The sequence below is a fragment of the Trachinotus anak genome, unplaced genomic scaffold, assembly GCF_046630095.1.
Source record: "Trachinotus anak isolate AG129_WGS33_773 ecotype Australia unplaced genomic scaffold, CSIRO_AGI_Tana_v1 ptg000013l, whole genome shotgun sequence".
In the NCBI taxonomy this organism is placed as follows: domain Eukaryota; kingdom Metazoa; phylum Chordata; class Actinopteri; order Carangiformes; family Carangidae; genus Trachinotus; species Trachinotus anak.
Genome location: NW_027273864.1, coordinates 27,485,085 through 27,501,432, shown reverse-complemented (window position 1 = coordinate 27,501,432; position 16,348 = coordinate 27,485,085). Strand labels below are relative to the sequence as shown.

Here is a 16,348-nt window from a genome sequence, read left to right as displayed (position 1 = left end):
GTGAATGTTAGTTTGTCTATATATGTCAGCCCTGCAATAGACTGGCAACCTGTCCAGAGTGTACCTCGCATCTCGCCCAATGTCAGCTGGGATTGGCTCCTGCCCCCCCCCCCCCGTGACCCTCAAAGGAGAAGCAATATAGCTAATGAATTAGCTGCCAATACCTATTTGAATACAATATTTAGTTATAGCTTTAATATGCCCATACACAATATAGTTTCCTGTGGCGTTTTGTGCAATCACCATGGAAACTGAAGTGACAGTCGGAGGCAGGAAAATTTGGACAACCTTTTTTCTTCCCCAGCATGAAATAAAAATTCCATTACTGAGGTTAAAAAAGAATAAGTAGATGGAAATCAATTGATTTTAACCAACTGTTTATCATGCTCACTGTCATGCACTGTAAGCACGTGCCAATAAAGAGAAAATGATGCTTTTTTTCCATTAGTTTTTTGCTGTGCAGTTCACTCGTGCACGAAACAGATTGGGCTTTAAGGGCCGACATCTTTTCAACATAGCTTGATCTGTACCAGTCTGGATCCTGTCAGTTTGGGACCTCCCCTCCATCCTCATATGACCACAGGATGTAGAAGAACGCACTGCACAACAAGAACACACAAGCCCCAGTAACGAATAAGCATCAGGAAGACTATCATGTTCTGTCATCAACAACCTTGACTCAGTCAAGAGTTTAGTTTAAATTCCTGACCAAAGCTCAGAAAGAGAGATTCCCAGTCTGCCAATCGACTTATTACACAGTTAAAGTGCGCAGATCTCCAGGCTGTTTTCCTCCTACTCCCATTCCCTATTACCAACACTTCCCCATGCTGCTCTCTGAGTCTGATTAAGTACAATCCAGTGGGGGTGTTTCAGCACTAACTTGATCCATGGCCGAGGGCTGACTTGACTCTGCCACGTCAGAGCCAGAGATTTGGCGCAAGCGTTCCTTTTCCCTATTCCCACTTCATATTCATCACTTTCATTACAGTCTGGATACAGAGAATTGCAACCTAGTGAGAGCTCTAATAATACATGGGATAAATGAGTTTCTCAGCCTGTTGGGCTTGGCCACCCATTGTCTAGGGATACAAGATTACATGATGCACAGCAATTTTCTTCACAGGAAAAAACAAACAAACCAAAAAAAAAAACAGAAAAAAACAAAAAATCACCAGGATATCTCAACTATTCATGAAAGATGTCCCTAGAGTGATATTTTCTAAAATCAAAATCCTACTTTTTCTTGGCTACAAAGAGAAGACCTGACACCATGCTATACCAAATATTTTCATAAACTGATGAAATAACAGAGCTTGTAAATGCTACCAAAATAAGAGCCACTCAATAGTGAGTTAGTCTGTGTGGCAGATGAGAGGGTAACAACGTCACAGACAGTATGTTTAACACTATTAGCAACACACAGCCTATGCTGAGGGGTTGTAAATATATTGGTATCAACAGCAGCATTAAAGCTAATAATGAGTCATTTTAACAGATGCACAGATGTAGCATGACAGACTGATACAAGTGAGTATAAATATTGCGTGTGTGTGTATATATTTATTTTATTTTATTTATTTATTTATTTTGATACTGTGACTCTGTTCAGACAACAGCCTCTGTTCACATAACACTTTGAATCACTTGATTTTTTCCTGAAGAACATGGGGGTGACATCTAATGTCTGTAAATGGCTGCAACTGACAGTGACATACCCTCCAGCCATATGATCCATCGGGAATGGAAAAAAGCGAGAAGTTGTTTGTATCACCGGGGTGTACAAATAAACTCGAAGCAATAGCATGTACTAGATGAACCACAATGAGTCAAATCCTATGAATTAGAAATTATATGACATCCGTGGGTATCTTTCATAGAAGTGGACATTTGTCAGAGGCTGATTACTCAAGAATTAAAAAAAAACAAAAACAATACTCTTTCTAAATGTTATAAATGAAGGGGGACAGAACTGCTAAGATGCTGAGGCAATCCTCTCCAGCTGCACTTCCTCTCAGGCTCTGATGACATATCACACATGACATTAAGTGACTGCGACAGTCGCCAGATCACCAGTCAAGCTCATTTTGCAACATGATATGTTTAAGAAAAGTTGTCATCTGCTCATATGCTTCTGCATTGTCTTGCCTTTCTTCTCCACAACAACATGATGAGCTACAATGCTAATGCCTGTGCAGACCTCTGCACAAGGTAAAACTTAAAAGCGATGCAGCAGATATTTTCTCTATCTTTGCACTGCAGTGCTACATGCACAGTAACATTTTTGTGTAAAAACTTTTGACAGAGCAATAAACTGTAAGACTTGTATTGGCTGATAGTTATGGCTAAGCTTGTTCTCTTACCTGCATCGCACTAAAGCATGACCAGAATTGTTTACAAAGAGTTGCTCCACATTATTCTTAAAAAAGCTTTCCTAAGATGAAAGAAATTAATCTTTAAGAAACATATAACAGAGAATTAAATCCTCAAATACTGTCTAATGGCCACAAGAAATGAAAAGAATGGCAGATAATCTTGTATGATGAGTGCTAACCTCTTCAAAGAGAAGTACCGTATGTAAAGGTTAACTACGTGTTCGTTGATGTAAACAGCTTTAGAAATGCATGCTTGCATGCCTCAAGAGCTTGCAGTCAAAAGAGTGGAGAATTACACTGTGACCCCACATTGCATAGAGTACTTTTCTACTACAGGTCAATTCCTCGAAGCATAACAGCACCAACAACAGTAATGTGTCATTTCAGGTGCAACCTGAAACATATTGAAAAAAAAAGGCTTAGGCCACAATCACTTTCAGAGTTAAATTAACACTGACAGTTATATTGGGGGGGAATAAATTAGATCATCTTTGCTTCATAGAAAAATTCAGAATTAAAGAGCAAGCAGCAAAAGTGTAATCTCCCTAGAGGATAAAGCAAGCTCGCAACGTTAGGCTTCATCTTGAAAAACAGTGCAATGAAACAATCATATCTGCAGAAGGCTATGATCCATGTGCAACAGTAGTTTCCATCACTGTGTAATTCACGTCACGTGTTCAGCAGATTAATTCTCTGAACTTGCATGACAAGTTCTGCGGCGGATCAAAGGTTTGTTGATAAATGTTATCATGAATGACAGACGTTAAAGGATGAACACAGAGACTTGTCCTGTCGCAAACCGACTCTGCCTGTGAAACTTGATTAAGACCTAGAGATTGATGTTCTTATGATTTTTTAATTATTTTTTATTTTTTTATTTTTATTTAGGTAATAGAAAATGTAGGGATGCTGTCACGAGGGGAAGACAGCCTCTCTGTGGCTCTGTGGAATCCAGTGTGCATAAAAGGAAATAATCTGTTGTCATAAGATGCATAGCCCACACAATCCTGCCTTACTCCCATCTGCACAGCTACAGCCCATCCAGAGTGACGTCAATGTGCAGATTAGAGCTTTATTTTTTTTCCCCATCCTTTCCCATCTCTTCTCTTTTTTCACGCCTAATCTGGACGTTTCATGAAACCTCTGCGATGCTGCATTCACTGCCTAGAAGATGGCTTTGAACAGCTCTAGACATAAGAAATGGAAGAATCCAACTGAAAAGGCAGCAATTCAGGAAATTTCCAGTTGCTACATACTGAGAGTGGATGGAAGTGTAAAAGGGAACTTTAAATTAGGAGTTAAAGAATGGGATTTCTGGCCTTTCAGATTAAAGCATTGTTGTTTATATGAATAAGAATGGGTCAACATCAGGGTTGGATAATAATGAGGTATATTTTAGTGCTGCACTTAAGTATATTTTCCCAGTGTCTGTACTTTAGTTGAGTAGTATTTTTTTTATGGGAAACTTTTACTCCAGAATTTTACTCCACTACACTACAGGCAGAAGATTCTTCACCACGGCCTTATCTTAAGCCCATATTTGAACTTTTAGAAATCTAGAAAGATTCCTTTGTTTTTAAATATTTTCTGTGTCTTCATCACTGCCTAAAAAAAAAAAATGCAATATGAAAACGATAATGGCTCCTTCTGTTGATTCAGTTGTGTGGCCATTATGGCCATTTCCATTGCTATACAGTATCATATTATACACGCTTTTCATTCTCTGGGTTTTCATTCACTAGGTTGTTTCAGAGTCATTTGGTTCTGTAAATTCTCTGTGGAACAATACGTCAATGTGTTGAATACTTACGTATTTTTAAAAGCAGGTACTCCAGTACTTTAACTACAACTTTCGCTTGTATTGGAGTCATATTTGACCAGGAGGATCTATACTTTCACTGTTGTACATATAGTATTATTACATGTAAATACTGGGGTTGGTCAGTTATAACAACAAAATCTCTGCACATAGTGAAGAGGTGCATTAATACTCACTAAAGAGTGAGTTTTCCTGGTCTCAGAGTACTGTTGTACCCCTTCCCACTAGACAGTGAAAGTACATTATATTTAATCTTCTCTCAGGTTTGGTATGTTTCACTATTAATGAAATTATGCTGACTCATTCATGATTCTTTATAACCTTGATACACTGTACCTAGCGTGTGCTAACACAGAAAAGCAAAAGGACAGTCAGTGTCTTATCTTTTCAAACTGAGGTCAAAATGACACTGAATAATTCCATCCCTACAAAAATGCTCATCGCTTGCAAAAGGAAAGCAAACTGCAAAGAGACTGTGGCTACATGGAAAAGAAAAATCATCTGTCGCACAGCAGAGTTACTCCTGGAAGCTTAAGCCTCCTGTGATGAACCCTGAATGCAGCGATAAGTGTCATGTATAGAGTACGAGGCACTTCTCAAAGTCTTTAGTAAGGAGGCTAATGTTAGGACACAGTGGCAGAGCAATTGTTATTACTCAGCAGCCATGTCTGAACACGATAAGCAAAATCGCATAATCCACATTAGCATGTATGAAACTGTGAGGGGAGAATACAGTAAAACTGCTGATAAAGCCTGTCAAGAAATCCCTGCCTATGCCGGCTGCTAATTTCACAAGAATAAGGTTCCGAAATTAAAACGATATAAAACTAAGTTCACAGATAACAGCTCTGGTAAGGAAGCATATGACACTATTTGACAACAATGTACTGCTGACTGTAGATCACAGGCAGGAATGCTATACTTTCTGTCTTGGGAGACCTTTCCAAGCAAAGCTCCTCCACTCTTTTCTCTATCTCTGCAAACCACCGGCTGCTGAGGGAATCAGAGTTGCTTCAAACTCCCACGCAAGCCAAAGACATCAGCAAGCCAGCCCACATCTGCGTGTGAAGGACTTCAGGGGTAGAAAGGAAAGTTACTGTGCTGTTTGAACTGCCGTGTCCCAAGCCTTTAGTTGTCTCTCCTAATCACAGGCTTTATCATTTCATCGTTTGGAGCATCGCTGCTTGAGAACACAAGTGCTTGTCAACCATATGGGAGGATATATTTATAGAGAGGAAAGTTCACTTCCTGATTCTCCCTCTTACCAAGAGGCTTAGGCGAGGAGAGATTTGACGTGATGGTTACAGATTCTGTTGCATTGTGGGAGACGTACAGTAGCTATGAATGTATCCAAAAGTATTTCATTTATCCAATGATTTAGGGGAAACTGCGCCCACATGATCTTGACCATTAGCTTGTGGGTGGTAGTAGATATAAGTACGGGTGGGTCAGAAGAGTGTGTTTCCGGTACACTGCGACTTTTTGTTACATTTCCAAAAGAGCGTAGTTGTGATCCCATATATTAATCTCTGCCTCACTGTCCTCCTCCTGATCTAGGGTTAGGGATGTTGAGGCTGGAGTCCAACAGTTGCTTTGTATTTGCTAAGCCACACCCACCTCTGAGCAATCCAATCAAATCTAGATTTACCTAAATCCCTCTTGTAATTATATCCCTTCCACATACTCCATTTCACTCAGAAATATGTCACTTTATGGACGCTAAAAGGTGCGCTTGACTTAAAGTACTTAAAGCTTCTCTACTTAATAATCAGATAATAAACTTCAAATGTTCACTGGCGTTCTGCTGGGACCACATTACGCCACAAAGACTCTCTCAGGTCATTTCGATTTCTCAGTAAAAGCTCTTTCATTTTTAGCACAGTGGTGTACGGCACATGTACAAAGCTGGCTGGAGCTCTTCACAAAAAGGTGCAATTTCTGGGTCACCAACCTGTTTCAAGTTTTAATATGGCTCTTTCATCATATTAAATGGGATTTCAAGTTACAAAAGATCCAGACTAAAAGGTGAGCACAACAAAAGTTATATTTTAATTGAAGGTGATCACTGAAGGAGACAATTGGCAGTCGTACGCATGGTATCTACAGTGCGGAGAAGTCTTGGGTTCTGGATTCATAGCGCTGCTCCTCTCAGTGAGCGTAAGAGGTCAACCAGAGATGCAAAGCAGTGTTGTGTTGCGTGTCAGTGGGTCCGATTGAGCTGCACGCTGTTGCAAACACCTCATTGTGTGGAATAGTGGTCTCATTGTCGCATCAGAGGTATCAGCTGAATACATAATAGAGTTTTAAGACAAATAGGACCCTATCAGCTGCAGAGGATATTGTGATTTTAAATGGTGAATCTATCTCAACAGTACTGCATCGTGTACTGAACCTAGGCTGTTCTGAGTGAATCAAAAATTGCCTGAGCAATAAATCAGTAAATAAATCTAGCAGCTGGATCGCACTTTCATAGTTATTCCACTCTATGTATTCTCCTGCTGACAGGAGCACATACTGCAAGGCGGTCCTGCAGAGAAAAAAAAAAGCACATATAAATTTATTTCAACAAGCACAATGACTGACCAAACAAACAACAGCAAGACGAAACAATGAAGACAGCTCCTAATCTGCACATAATCATTTTATGTAACAGCTGAAAGCTGCAGTGCTGATGCAAAGCCTGGTGATTGTTAGATAGTGGCACAACCACAACCCATTTTCCAGCCAGTATCTCTTCCTCACTTCCTGTGAGTGAAGACCAGCCATCAGTAGCAGACAGTCGCAGTGTACCGGAAACCATCAGATCTAACATCAGATCCAGCGCCTCTGAAATCTGTCAATACCGCTATGATCCACAATCTACAAGGCGACCTACAACACCATGGTGGGTGGCAAGACATTTTCTTAGATGCTTTATTCAGCAGGTGGAACAGAGGGGTTTAAAATAAACTTGCGCTCAGGGAATGCATAACATGAAATACTTTTTTTTTAACCTGTGGCAGATTTGAACATAAAGCCTACAGTAAGTCTCTGGCAGGCATGCCATGTCATGCTTAGTTGAGTGCCACGCTATAATTTTACAGCCAACCACCTGTAGCTTATGATTCTATATTTCCTCCCTTTCTGCAGTTTTAACAGCAACAACTCTTCACAGCCACAGCAGCATGAAGGACGCTGCTGTATAAGTCTGTTCCCATCATGCTCAGTATCCATTTGACCTTTGACACAGCGAACATGAGTCCATGAGCGTTGATTATTTTACTCCTTATCCCTGTAACATTCCTACCAGATTCTAATGGTGGCGCATCACCAGAGCCTGCCGGTCACGTTTCCTGATCTAAATAAAATCAGAGCGCCTTGTACTTTACTGCTTTGCTCTTTGAACCCACATGTAGCTGTTCAGACCCAAACATGAAGCTCCCACTTTGCATCTGCATTTATTTACCCTAGGACATGCAAGGACTGAACCTAAACTTTTTTTTTTTTTTACACTACAACACTAATTGTGAGAACATTTAAACAAGAGAAATAAATATGAGCATCTGAGGAATAAATGCATAATTGATTGCACTGGACAGTAAATTATCACTTGTAAGAGTAAACAAGAAGGAATATTATTCATGTAGTGTTCAAGAAAAACATCTGCAGTAATAATTATGCAGTAGGACATATCTAATGCTAAGACACTTCATCCACAGCTTGCTGTAAAAAATGAAAGGGAAATGTGATACAGAATTAAAGATACTTCAATTTCTATTAGGTAAGACTGATCTCATAAAATGGTCGAGGCTAAAGCAGCGAAAAAAGCAAGCCAACTCTCTTGCCAGAGAAAAAAAATTGCTTCAAAAAGCTGCAATTTAATATAATTTCAATTCAACTTCTGAACACTCCTATCTATAGTTCTTAATCTCGCAAAGGAATCTCTGTGAAGCTCTGTGGAGCAAGTCCGTTCTTCCCTAAATGGCACTGTGATACAGATGGTAATACTGCCGTGCACCAGGTATTATAAGAAAGGGAGGTGGAGGTGAATCCTGTAAGGCCAAAAAAAAGAAAAAAAAAAATCCATCAAGCTGCCTTACACAGCACTAAACATGCAATCAGAAAGACAGAAAGCCCACATCTTCTAACTGAAACCTGAAAGGATAACACTGCTTGCCCAATTAAATTCTAGGGTGCTGGGTTTATTCATTTCTCCATAAGAAGAAGTCATAAATCATGAGTGAACTACGAGCTGAACTTGAACAGCAGTTGTGAGCAGTTGTGGTCATTTAGTTGGGATGGAGCCGGACCAACGGATCATCTGTTTCACACAGCTTTTGGTTCAGTGTCAGGACATCAGGTCACTGCAGTTGTCAGCTGATGCTCGTTTGCTAAATTGTAAATGTGCAATGTTCAAATCAAATCAAGTTTTATTTATATTGCGCCAAATCACATCAGAAGTTATCTCCAGGCACTTTCCAATTGGAGGAGGAGACCTTCTCTATAAAGTATAGGAAAGAAAGAGACCCATCATTTCCCACCGAGAGCAAGCACTTGGCGACAGTGGGAAGGAAAAACTTCCTTTAAGAGGCAGAACCGGGCTCCGGGTGGGCGGCCATCTGCTTCGACTGTTCTGTTTATGTTCTTACCAACTGACAACCAACAACAAGTACTACTACTACTACTACTACTACTACTACTACTACAGCAAACTCAAAGTACTTCCACGCTTGCTTTAATCTAGTTGGTGTGGTGATTAAATAAATATACAGATATTACTGTGGACATTATGGTTATGTGGTATGGAGCCTTAACCACTGGGCTGCTGGGGCACCTTGTCTGGGTCATACAGTATGGACTGCTAAACTTAGCTTCTCACAAAGACTGGATACAGCTCAACAGGCTCTGTCTGAAGACAACAAAAGCTAGCACCTGTAAAGGTCCATTAATAACATCCTGTCTTTTGTTTGTGCAATTTGTACAAAATCCAAAGTCATAAAATGTTGAGTTGTGGTTTTATGCAAAAGACCATTTCTTGGCTAAAACCAGCAGCCTAATTTCCTTAAGTCTTGTTGTCACTGTGAAGCTGCCAGACTTCAGGCGGTCACTGCTCCGAGCCTAGAGATGGTAAGATGTGGATTTTGTAAGAATTAAACATAAAGTTGTGAGATGGGGAGCTTTACAGGTGCTGATTGGTGGATGTTGTTGCCTTCATGTCACTTCAGGATCCAACGCTCTTCAGCTCTGTTGGGTCAGATTTGACTTCGATATGAATGTCTGACCTACAGGGTAAGCACTCCAGTGAGATCAATCCTCATAATGGTGTGTCTGCACTGATGCTGCAAAAGTCAATCAGATGCATCAAGTGCAGTGGAGGTTAAAGACACAGCTACATGCTGTGAACATGGACACAGAGCTGAGCCAGTGGCTTAGGGAGGAAACTGTTACTATTCCTCAGTTCACACATGTGTTACACAGAAAACCAACATGTGTTTGTACAATACACCTTTCCTTTTTTCTTTTTTTCCCATTGCAAGTCTGGGAAACACATTAAGTCATACACTCCACTGTGTATGCACACAAACAGTGAATCTATATAAAAAGAGGGTGCATTTAACAACCCATAGAGAAACACTAAGCTAACTGCTGCTGAATAGGTAGCCTCTTATTGATATCTTCAAATACAAATCCTGGCTTAATCACTGTATTTCAATAGCCGAGGCTAGCTTGTAAGCTCAGATGCATTAAACAGAGGGCTGTGTCTCTAAAGGAAGTTTTTTAAAAGAGGAGCACAGCTGGCAGACAGTGACGGATCAAGGGCTGCGAGTTAACCGAGAGGACAGAAAGTTTCATTCTAAAATGAGATACTGAATTTAAAAAATGCTGACAAGAAGGAGACTGTTGGGAAAAATAAAAATGCATGACATTTAAAATAGAGATGAGAATGGAGTCACTGACCACAGGCCCTCTCTTTGGGAAAATCAATCTTAAGACACCGGTGGACACATTGAAATAGACAGACCTTGCTCGTGTTAAAAGACACACACATACACAGGGAAATTGTCTACTGGCATGAATGGAGTGTGATATCCAGAAGACAGCAGACATCAGTTTATATAAAGGAAACTGCTCTGGAGGTGGGGGGGGGGGGGGGGCAGACAGACACTAAAGGTGACACTCTAAGGTCTATACACAGAATAAATCTATTTTGGTTTAGTGACAACAAAAGCCAACAACAACTGCCCTGCCAACTGATTTGTTCAATTCTACCTTTCACTATTTGTTTACATGGTGATCGATGTTAACCACTGCACAGATCTCTCAGTCAGTCAGCTGCAATACCTCATAGAACCAGAGGAATCTCAGCTGTTGTGAACAGTTCAAATACGCTCACTGCATTACGGAGGCGCTCCAAAGCACTTTACATCGTGCAAGGCCGCTGTGTAGTTCAGCCTCCCAGAGGCGTTCTTGTAACTTCACTTTATGTTAAGCCCAGCTGACATAATGATTTCCCATATGGGTCAGTGAAGGTCAAACACACTTCAAAACAAAAAAAATCCTCAGCTGGCAGGGAAGGGTTTACAGGTTAGTTTGTAATGTGTGTTACTCTGATGTTGGGGCCAGGAGTGAACTCTCATCTTTAGTCCTTCAAACACCAAAGTGTTGCCATGTGCAGTAAGTATATGGACCCTAACTCCAGCTGAATTAGGAGCACACTTTTTTTTTAAACATATCTCAGAAAATGGAATCAAGTGCTTGCTGTGCAGTGTTGTAACGCAAACCTCTGTATGATGTATGACACCGTGTACAGAACAAAATGCGCCTGCAGAATGCCACAGGGACCAATATCTGAGGAGGAACAGTGAGGGAATGTGCTTACATCACTGCCACCAGGTCTTTATCTGTGACTAATATTTGAATAATTGTGGCTTTTCCCCCTAAATTGCAGCAACCCCCCCCCCCCCCCCCCCCCCTCTCCAGTCCCATCAGCACTGCCTCCCACAAAAAGAGAAAGACAACCACAGAACACAGCTTCATCATCCTCTAGAAAACACATGCGTTGGTTCAAACGCAGAAATCGCTTTTACTGGGAAAAAAAAAAAAAAGATCAATGTTGCGTTTTCACAGCTGTAACATCTCAACACGACGGCGGAGGATGTGGGGGGGGGGGCGACACTGATGCCACCGCTGTGCTGAGCATCTGCACACACACACACACACACACACACACACACACACACACACACACACACAAAGACTGTGGTGATTTTCAGGGCAACAACTTTAATATCTGTTGAGCTCAGGCGCGGTCTGACGTGCAGGAGCCGCGGTGCGCAGACCGCCGGGGAGCGCGCCTCGGCCGCTCCGAAGAGCAGGTGCTGTCATGCACGCTGGTCGTGATAGTCAATGCAGATGAATTAAGACTTCACACACAACCAGGCCTCCTGCTACCCCCTCTTCTTGCATTTCCTTGGAGCACGCTGACACCACGCACGGTGCAGCCTGAACTGAATCCCAGCATCTGGTCATGGATCTCTCCCTCTCTCTCTCTCTCTCTCTCTCTCTCTCCCACGACTTGGTGGGTATGGAGGGGAAAGTTGGCATGAGGCGGACACGGCACCGATCGCCTCCACCCGGCTGTCCTGTTAATGGCTACTCAGTATTTTCACTGTCACACATGAATCACTCAACTCATTGACAGTTGGGCTATTGTTAGACCCCACGCACGGACCGGAGGGGGCTGCGAGAGTGTGTCCCCGCTGCGTGAAAATATGACAGGGTCAGACTTACCGACGGCTAAATCCAGGAGATCTGCGCACAAGAGCAAGCACAATGAGAAGACGGTCATCTTTCCCTTATTTTGCAGTAAATCCCAAACTCCATCTGCGTTTACATGCTCCCCGGGTTTCGGCTGTGTAATCCCCACCATTCCAGAGGTATGCGATGGAAAGGTGCCCCCAAACTATTCATGATGCAGCTCAAGTCTTAAGTGGAGAAATCGGAGAAGTTGACGGAGAAAACAGCATTCAGAGCGGCGAGAGATCGAGCATCAGACCAGAGAATCGACTGCCCGGCTGCGAGAGCACAACACGAGCCGAGGGTTACTCTGCTGCTGTCCGTCTTCCAGCGGAAACCACCGGGAGCTGCGCTGAGCCGCGGAGCAGAGGCAGGCTCTGGAAAAAACGGAGAGGTTTGGATGAAAATGTGTTCCTCAGTCACCGCACACTCTCTCTCTCTCTCTCTCTCTCTCTCTCTCTCTCTCTCTCTCTCTCTCTCCCCCCCCCCCCCCCCTCCAGACAGACGCACAGTCATTCCTGAGCAGTCGCTCTTTTATTTCACACAGTTTTCCTTAATCCTACCCTGGATTCCGACCCCTCTAATTCTGTCCATTAAGCCGATTTATTTCTGTTGGATTTTTTTTCTTTCTTGTAAAACACGTTGTTTTTTTTTGTTTTTTTAAAAAAAAAAGATCCTTATGCTCCCTGTGCTATAGGCTATATCGTATATAAATAAAGCAGCTTGAAAACCAGTTTATTATCAATCAGTTCATCAATTATTGCATCATCTGAACTGACTGGATGTGCAGCCTGTCCAATATCTTACATTAAATCAAGACTCATTGTGTCATTGCTGGATAATGTATTGTTATAGGCACTATTAGTACAAAAAATCCAAACATCATAAACAAGTTTATATTGTTGGAACAACATTAAGACCATAAACCCTTATTTCACTTTATGATTAGCCTGTAATGGGCCTAATCAGGCAGGTTAAAGTCGCTCTTATGGTTCAAATTGGCTGTGATCATTTGTCTCATTAAGGAAAATGCATCATGCTGGCAGGCCAAGTGTGCATTCAAGTGTCAGAGAGGGTTACACCAGAGACCAAGTGCTCATATCTATTGGCGAGAATGACACCTGTGTGTTCTTATGGTATAGATTTTGAGTGGCAGCAGCTTTATTTTGTATGATCCTGTGATGTCACTCACTCACCTAAAAAGCTTGTTTGTAAATGTCACTTGCATTTAAATTATGTCTCACATGTATTCTTAAGAGGTAATAATGACAATCTGTAAAAACTGTAATCAGCATATCCCTTCTGCCCCAAAGCTGAATGTCTCTTAAATCACTAACATCAGATTAATAGATAAAGAATTAAATAACAGGAAGTTGGCATTTTGTATTTTCTGGTTGGCACCAAAATCACAAAAAGTGTTTGAGAGTGATGGGGCCACAAGTATTCCCCCCAACTTTGACAGGTGCCTGGGGCGATGTCATTCTAATTATCATCACCTTAGCAAGGTTAGCCCTGGTTTGCTACTCTCTTTTGCTCTGAAATGACGTTGGCAGCACTACAAGTCTTTTGTGAGATGGTCCTCAGGGGTTCTCTTTTAAAGCAAAAAAAATAAGTTTTTTAGAAGGACAGCATGCCAAATCTATTGTCCAAAAAATATGAATTCACTTGAATGAAGCCATTGGTTTCCCATTTTCAGCAGAGCCGACTCAATAGATAAAGGCCGTAAACTTGTATTGATCTGAGCAGCAGTGACCCAGTACTTTTACCTAATACAGGAACCCCAGGAAAGCTGTTTTCTTGCAGGTGGTGATTTGGTGGTCCATGGACTCGGCACACTGCTAAACCTTTGCCAAGCAGAGCATCAAGACTGAACAGAACCATGAGCTGAACAAGCTGTTCCTCATAAGACAACGGTGTGAAAAGGAGATGTCACAAACATATCAATTCAAACTTTTATGAACAAGTAAATGCAATGAAAGAGATGCTCCCACACCTCCCTCTCCCCCACGCTGCACACAGAGAGGATGCTTCCATGGTTAAGGTCTGCAGTACTAATGCACTATCACACATCTCTAGAGGGCAGTGTCAACAACAATTTATTGGGGTAACGGAGCTGAACGTGTTGCTGTCCGTATGGCGTCCTTCCCACTAACAAAGAGGGGTTTTCAGCCTTGTGAGTCTACATACTGTTTTCATGTGCTTACCTTTCTCCTTCTACCATAGACACAGATCACGAAGCCTTAAACTGGTTTTTTGGGCTTTTTATTTAGGGATCTGAGGAATTGCAGGGAAGAGGAAACCTGACACACAGATAGAACTGACTCCATCTAAGAGGATTACTCTGTCTCCTTTCATTCTTCTTGTCTTTCCAGTTATCATTAAGTGCTTGTTCTTTTGAATTACTTTGTTGTGATGCCACTAACACTCTCTCTTAACCATTAACTATTTTGTGAGTATATGCTGTGTTGGTGAATGCCACTGGGCGATCAGAGATATGCTTTGGTCAGTCACTCACTCATGGCTACTCGGTGGACGCAGCTCTTTTCTAACTGTGTACAAGCATGCACATTAATTTGCTTGGCAGCATCCAATTGCATGTTTTATTATTTTTTTTTTTTAAATATAATTAGGTCAAATGAAGTTCAGTAAACCCACTGAAACATGCAGCCAGAGAAAGCAGAGATGAGCAAAAACAATACGTTTAGCTTGAATGCATGGAATTGATAAGTTTAAACATAGACAGAGGAATAAGTTATACCACGTGACTTCATGTCCGTGTGCTTGCTCTTATGTGGGACATTATAAGACATTTGTAACCAAGGTTCCCTTAGAAAAGCATTAGTATGTGGAAGTATTGAATAGCAAAATCAGTAGTTTCAATTGCAGAGACTGGAATATGGACTGGAAATAGATTTGATATTGTAGCTTCCTGTATGACACTTTGAGCAAACCTGTCACTTTTTTGTTCCGTGTTGTTCCTTTGTACACTTTCATTGTTACTGATGTGTCATCTATAACAGTAATTAATTTAGTATTTGTTAAAATTAGCCAACCTCTAATCTAAATGAAAAAAGTAGAAAAGAAAATAATGTTGCTGTCACAATGTTATTTGACTGATTGAATAACTGCTGGCAGTGATAAACCACAATGAATGTGTCATTTGTCTCCACTTGGGCTTAAAAAAAAATTCTAAGTTAGACAATTTTTCTAAACAAAAAAAACAAAAAAACAAAAAAACAAATAACTTGATATCAGAATACTGATGTACCAAATGGATAATCAGATAGTTTGGGACAGCCTGAAATGTGCCATAGTCTAAAAAAGAAATGTAAGCTGCTCTATGGTTTCCCTCCACTACACCTGATCCCTCTTGTTGGACAATAAGACAGGAGCATCTGTCAGTAATTGTGGAACCCACTCAACACACAACAACACTGTGGTACGGAGAACTGACCCAGCTGATGTCACTGAGAGCATGATGGGCCAGATGCCCTGCACAGGGAAGCCACTCTTGGTTTGGACCATGCTGGTGAAATGTTGGAGACTGTCAAGACAGCATGGGTTCAGACCTGTCCAGGCTTTTTGCACACAAGAATATTCAAGTGCTCTTTTAAGGATGGAAATTCAAAAAGAACATTTGAAGCCTTTTCATGCATCATTACCTTTTTTCTTCACTTGATGCTGTGAAAAGTGAGGACAAATTTTCAAAATTGCCTGTGACTTATGGAAATTCTTCCCTTTGGCCCTTTAATCGGATACATTTTTGACTATGTTTAAATCCAGTCAGTGGACTTTGGATTTTTAGAGAATATTTTGACCTTCAGGCCCAGTCCTTAGAAATGTCACCAACTAAAAGAATTGCAAAATTTACTGCCAGGTTGTCTAACTTTTTGTCTAAAAACAAAATCAGAGTTTCAAATAGCAAATCCTCTAAGTTCAGTTAAGATTGTATTCTTCAGTGTTGGTGTTAGGTATCCTTTCAGCATTTTAATGATCATAAACAGGCAGATCCTGCATCCTTGCCTATGGAAGCCTGTAGGGACTATATTAAAATAATACTGTAAACATGAAAATGAAAGTGAAATTTCACAAAAGAAATATAATTTTCCACATATGTACAAGTTGTTTGAGTAAAAATTAAAATGAATTTAAGAAATAATCCAGTTTGCATTTTCATTTTCACATAGCCATGTGTTAATTCAAATTTATGTAAACAATGTAACCTGATTTCCATTTATGCAAACAATAGTCAAGCCATACTCAAAATCAAAATGTAATTTTCTAACAATTTGAAAATGAAAACATATTTTACATTTTATTTTCCAAGGCAGTATCTACTGTACAGTATTCAAAAGCAATAAGCGAATCAGCAGCCCCAGTC

The 16,348-nt window shown here is 40.9% G+C and overlaps 1 protein-coding gene across 2 annotated transcripts in view; it reads right to left on the bottom strand.

Annotated features, from left to right (window-relative positions):
• igsf21a (immunoglobin superfamily, member 21a) overlaps window positions 1-12,397 on the bottom strand; it is a 172,619-nt gene extending 160,222 nt beyond the window's left edge. For both annotated transcript variants that reach the window (XM_071494980.1, XM_071494981.1), the window contains exon 1: window positions 11,962-12,397. In XM_071494980.1, the coding sequence (XP_071351081.1) occupies window positions 11,962-12,100 (139 nt within the window). In that variant the 5' untranslated portion in view covers window positions 12,101-12,397. The remainder of the gene's footprint in view (window positions 1-11,961) is intronic.
• Window positions 12,398-16,348: the final 3,951 nt, after the last annotated feature.